This window comes from Cannabis sativa, unplaced genomic scaffold, assembly GCF_029168945.1.
Source record: "Cannabis sativa cultivar Pink pepper isolate KNU-18-1 unplaced genomic scaffold, ASM2916894v1 Contig7, whole genome shotgun sequence".
NCBI classification, from domain to species: Eukaryota; Viridiplantae; Streptophyta; class Magnoliopsida; order Rosales; family Cannabaceae; genus Cannabis; species Cannabis sativa.
This window is the reverse complement of record NW_026870043.1, coordinates 4829800-4835680: the sequence shown is the minus strand read 5'-3', so window position 1 is coordinate 4835680 and position 5881 is coordinate 4829800. Positions and strand designations below refer to the sequence as shown.

At 43.2% G+C, this 5881-nt stretch overlaps 1 protein-coding gene across 1 annotated transcript; it reads right to left on the bottom strand.

Moving 5' to 3' along the window:
- Positions 1–3587: 3587 nt before the first annotated feature.
- Positions 3588–5242, bottom strand: LOC133033396 (uncharacterized). Its single transcript, XM_061108111.1, has 3 exons — positions 5081–5242; positions 3798–4978; positions 3588–3696 (listed from the first exon to the last, which is right to left on the bottom strand). The coding sequence occupies exons 1-3, from the start codon at positions 5240–5242 to the stop codon at positions 3588–3590; spliced, it is 1452 nt and encodes a 483-aa protein (XP_060964094.1).
- Positions 5243–5881: the final 639 nt, after the last annotated feature.

Sequence of the window (5881 nt, the reverse complement as noted above, 5' to 3'; positions counted from 1 at the left end):
AATTCACAGTTTTACCCTTCTCGGGTCAAAATTACCAAAATGGCTTGGCTCACCAACGGGGTGACTATACCGCGCCAACTTGTCGGTTGTGACTATACCGCGCCAACTTGTCCGAACACACTTGAAAAAGGACACACCAGATATACTATATAATAATATAGTTCATAAGCACATAAATAAATTAAATTCACAGTTTTACCCTTCTCGGGTCAAAATTAGCAAAATGCCCTTGGCTCACCAACGGGGTCTTAACATGTCATTTCTCAAATTAAGTCGCATATAATAAATTATATAATAATATAATTCTACAATAATACTAAATTAACTAGTTAGATATTTGCTAATCTATTTCCTTAATTCAAGGGTATTACAGTAACAATGATCTTGAGTTGGACCGAGCTCGCGGAACTCCCTTCTCACCAGAGATCAATCTCTTGCCAGTACCTCACAAGTTCAAAATGCCAACGTGGAAGATGTATACTGGGAGAGAAGATCCTCTTTCCCATCTCAAGTACTTCGAGATGCAAATGGCTTTACAAGGAGTACGGGGGGATGTATGCTGCAGAATCTTCCCCGCCAGTCTGTCGGAAGCCGCACAACAATGGTATTTCAAGTTGGCTCCTGGAAAGTTTAGTTCATGGAAAACGTTTTCTTCAGAATTCCACGCGCAATTTTCTTCCTCACGTCAACTCCCATTGCATTTGGGAGATTTAGTTGAAGTAAAGCAACGACCAGGCGAGCCACTCAGGGCATACATCAGTAGATTCATGACGGAAGCGACCAAAGTTTCGCGGGTAACCGAGGATGGAAAGTTATCTGCAATACTGGGGGGCATTGAAGTCCTTGGTGAACTTTGGAAGGATATAAGGAAGAACGGGCCGGTAGACTCAATGAGTTATTTCCTTGACCAGGCCGAAGACTCCTTCCACTGGAACATCTGCCCAACTTCACAACTATTCCAACAATTCAAGTGGCAAGCGTGCAAACAACAACCACAAGCAAGGAAACGGGAAGAAAGGAGAGTTCATTGATAAATCCAGTCAGACTGCCTGTGATCATGCCAAACATACTGCATTCACTATTCTAACTGAAGATATAGAGAGTGTATATATGCCAACTCAGTCGTTAATTACGTACAAGAAGCCCGGGCCCATGAAGAAAGATACCAACAAAAGGGACATGACAAATTTTGTCGGTTCCACGGAGACTACGGCCACGACACCAACGAATGTTACAATCTGAAGCGGGAAATTGAATTTCTGATAAAGAAAAACCATCCCTACCTGTAGAAGTATGTCAAGTATTTGCACCGGTTGTTCCTCATATGATAAATCTGGTTGTAGTTCCAATGCTTCATAACTCAGGATATGGGACGAATCTGAGACATACTTTCGAAGCATCGAAACATGGAACACATCATGTACAGCTGCCAGCGCTGGGGGCATAGCCAACCTGTACGCTACTTGCCCTATCCTCTCAAGGATTTCAAAAGGTCCATGAACCTGGGGCTAAGTTTTCCTTTCTTACCAAAGCGCTTGATGCCTTTCATCGGCGATATTCGGAGAAATACCATGTCCCCAATATGAAAATCAATATCCCGTCGCTTTGGATCAAGATAACTCTTTTTTCTGCTCTGAGCCGCGAGCATTCGCGCCCTAATTTTATCAACTGCCTCACTTGTTCTCTGAACAGCCTCAGGACCCAAGAACTTTCTTTCACCGACCTCATCCCAGTGAATAGGTGATCTACATTTTCTTCCATATAAAAGCTCATAAGGGGCCATCCCGATTGTTGCCTGATAGCTGTTGTTGTACGAGAACTCGATCAGGGGAAGATACTTTACCCATGATCCTTCAAAGTCAAGAACACATGCCCGTAGCATGTCTTCTAAGATCTAAATAGTCCTCTCGGATTGTCCATCCGTCTGAGGATGAAATGCTGTGCTAAACTTTAACTAAGTTCCCATAGCTCGATGTAGACTCTCCCAAAATCTTGATGTGAATTTCTGATCTCTATCCGAAACAATGGACTTTGGGACACCATGAAGACGAACAATTTCTCTAACTTATAACTCAGCATAGTGATCAATGGAGAAGTTCGTTCGAACAGGCAAAAAGTGTGCTGACTTTGTAAACCTGTCCATTATAACCCATACAGAGTCAAACTGTCCCGTAGTTCTCGGCAAGCCTACCACAAAGTCCATAGCAATGCCTTCCCATTTCCACTCTGGAATATTCAATGGCTGCAGCAACCCTGCAGGCCTCTGATGTTCAGCCTTCACTTGCTGACAGGTAAGACACTTAACGACAAACTCAGCGATGTGATTCTTCATGCTTGGCCACCAAAACATGGCCTTGAGGTCTTGATACAACTTCGTTGACCCCGGATGAACTAAGTAAGGAGTCGTATGAGACTCAGTCATAATCTCTCTTTTAATACCGTCATCCATAGGCACACAAACACGATTCATAAATTGTAACATTCCTGTTTCATCCAATGTAAAGTCACTAGTCTTCCCAGGTGAAACACTATCTCGGGATTTCATTAACTCTGGATCTTGCAATTGCGCTTCTTTGATTCGCTCTAAAAAAGTAGATTGCGGGGTAATATTAGCCAACTGCCCTACAACCAACTCGATTTTAGCTCGGGTCATCTCATTTGCTAACTGTTGGGAGATTTGTTTCATAGTATTAATCTGATTCTGCCCCTTTCTACTCAAGGCATCGGCAACCACTTGGCCTTACTTGGGTGATAAAGGATCTCACAATCATAATCCTTCACCAATTCTAGCCAACGTCTTTGTCTCATATTCAGGTCTCTCTGGGTAAAGAAGTATTTTAGACTTTTATGATCAGTGTATATCTCACATTTCTCGCCATATAAGTAATGTCGCCAAATCTTTAGTGCAAATACTACTGCCGCGAGTTCTAAGTCGTGAGTAGGGTACCTCTGCTCGTACTCCTTTAATTGCCGAGAAGCATAGGCTACTACCTTTCCAGCTTTCATAAGAACACAGCCGAGACCTTGTCTCGAGGCATCACAATAAACAACAAACTTTTTCCTTATCTGAAGGAAGAGTTAGCACTGGAGCGGTAATCAAGCGCTCCTTTAACTCCAAAAAGCTTTTCTCACACCGATCAGTCCAAACAAACTTCAAATTCTTTCGGGTCAACTCCGTTAAGGGTACAACAATCTTTGAGAAACCCTCAACAAATCGACAATAATACCCAGCTAAGCCCAAAAAGCTTCTGACTTCAGTTACCGATTTTGGTGTTGGCCAATCCCGAACAGCTTCAATCTTAGCCGGGTCCACCATTATCCCATCTTTATGTACTATGTGCCCCAAGAAAGAGACACGAGATAACCAGAATTCAGACTTTTTGAATTTAGCATACAGCTTGTGGTCTCGAAACCGTTGCAATACAGATCTAAGATGTAACTCATGTTCCTCTTCTGGTTCAGAATAAACCAAGATGTCGTCAATGAACACGATCACACATCTATCCAGGTAATCCTTGAATACCCGATTCATAAGATCCATGAATGCCGTCGGGGCATTGGTGAGTCCAAAAGACATCACTAGAAATTCATAATGTCCATACCGAGTACGGAAAGCAATTTTCGGGACATCTTCCTCTAAAATTCTCAGCTGATGATAGTTTGAGCGAAGATCGATCTTGGAGAAGACCATCTTCCCTTTCAGTTGATCAAAAAGATCATCAATTCGAGGTAAAGGATATTTGTTCTTGATGGTAAGCTTATTCAACTCTCGGTAATCAATACACATTCGCAGAGACCCGTCTTTCTTCTTCACAAATAATGCCGGAGCACCCCAAGGAGAGTAACTCGGCCTAATGAATCCCAGATTCAGTAATTCTTGTAGTTGTATCTTCAATTCTTTTAATTCTGCTGGAGCCATTCGATACGATGCCTTTGACACTGGTTCTGCTCCCGGAACTAACTCAATTACAAATTCAATCTCCCAGGTAGGTGGCAATCCCGGTAGATCATTTGGAAAGATGTCAAGAAACTCGCATACCAATCTTGTACTCTCAGGTCCAGATGTCACAGGTTTGCTGGTATCCACTGCAGTAACTATGAATCCCAGACAACCTCTGCTCATTAGGTCCTTAGCTTTCAAAAGTGTTATTCTTGGTATGCGTGCCCCCTGAACTTTACCCACAAACACTGCTGAGTTGGCACTATCAGGCTCAAACACCACCATCTTCCGCTTGCAGTCAATCGCTACCCCATACTTAGACAGAAAATCCATTCCCAGGATTATATCAAAATCAGACAATTGCAATTCTATTAGATTGGTGATTAATTCAGAACTGTCAATCGAGAAGGACAAGGACTGAATCCACCTAGTGGATACCATAAGGTCTCCCGAAGGTAAAAGGGTACCAAACCCCGAAGCAAAAATATCACATGGTTTATCGAAACTTTCAATTATTCTACTTGACACATAAGAATGGGTAGCTCCCGAATCAAACAATACAGTATAAGAACAACCATTTATAGACAACTGACCTATCACCACTGACGGACTAGCATCAGCGTCAACCTGAGTCATGGTAAAAAGTCGTCCCGGGTTCTGAGTAACATTCTTCTTAGGATCCTCTTTCTTGGTGTGAGGACAATCTCTAATGAAGTGGCCCACCATGCCACACTGGAAACAAGTCTTGGTCCGACATTCACCGTGATGGTGTTTCTTACATTTCGGACACTCAGGATAAGATCGGAATGAAGATTCGCGGCCCTGACGACCACCTCTGTTTCCCCGAAACTTTCTATTTCCCCCTAATGTTCCGGAAGCATCAACCTTCCGTTTGTGATCAGGGTTACCACTGTCGGTCCCCTTACTGATATTACCACTAGCAGGAGGGTTAGATGCCATGACGACATCCTTTGCAGTCTGCTCTTTCACTACATGTTGCTCAGCCTCCTCAGCAATAAAGGCTAGCTCTACCACTTTCTTGTACAAAGTGTCATGTGAAGTGGTAATTTTCAAGTCCCGACTGATTCTGGCATTCAGTCCTCTCACATATTTCTGTTTCCTGGTGAAATCTGTGGGCACCAGATCACCAGCAAACTTGGACAGCCGATCAAACTCCAGAGTGTACTTGGCCACAGACATCTTCCCCTCAGTTAGTTTCACAAAATCTTCCATATGTGAAGTCCTCACTGCGATGTTATGAAATTTTTCTTCAAAGAAATTCTTAAACTCATCCCAAGTCATTACACTGACGTCACGAGTCTGTCCCACAATATCCCACTAGACGCGGGCATGATCTTGTAACATGAAAGCTGCACAATTCACTCTCTCTGTTCCCGTCACTCCCATATTATCAAGGATACGGGTGATTGTACTCATCCACTGCTCAGCCTTAATTATGTCAGTACCTCCCAAAAAAGTTGGAGGTTGCAGCTTCACAAACCGTTCAAACACAGAATCTCTGTGCGGCATCATAAACCTCTGGTTACCCATCACTACCACAGGCGCTGGTGGTAACACTTGCTCAACAGGGGCAGCCGGTGTCGATTGCCTTAATCGACGCAATTCTTCCTCTTGACGAAGTATGATACCTCGCATTTCTTGGAATATCTGCTGCCAGTCAGCAAAAGGATTAACATTGCCAACCCTCGCATTATCCCCCGGATTCTACGGAGGTGCAGGTGGTGCTGGTGGATTGGTTTGGTCTACACCATGCTCTACTTGCTTGCCTTGTGGTCTAGATGATTGCGGAGGGTCCATTTTTACAAGTACCCCTGTAATCAACAACCGTAGCGAGTTAAGCACCAATACCACACTTATGCACTTAATACCTTAAACCCTAACTCAACTATTTATTTCATATAATTAAACACTTAACATATA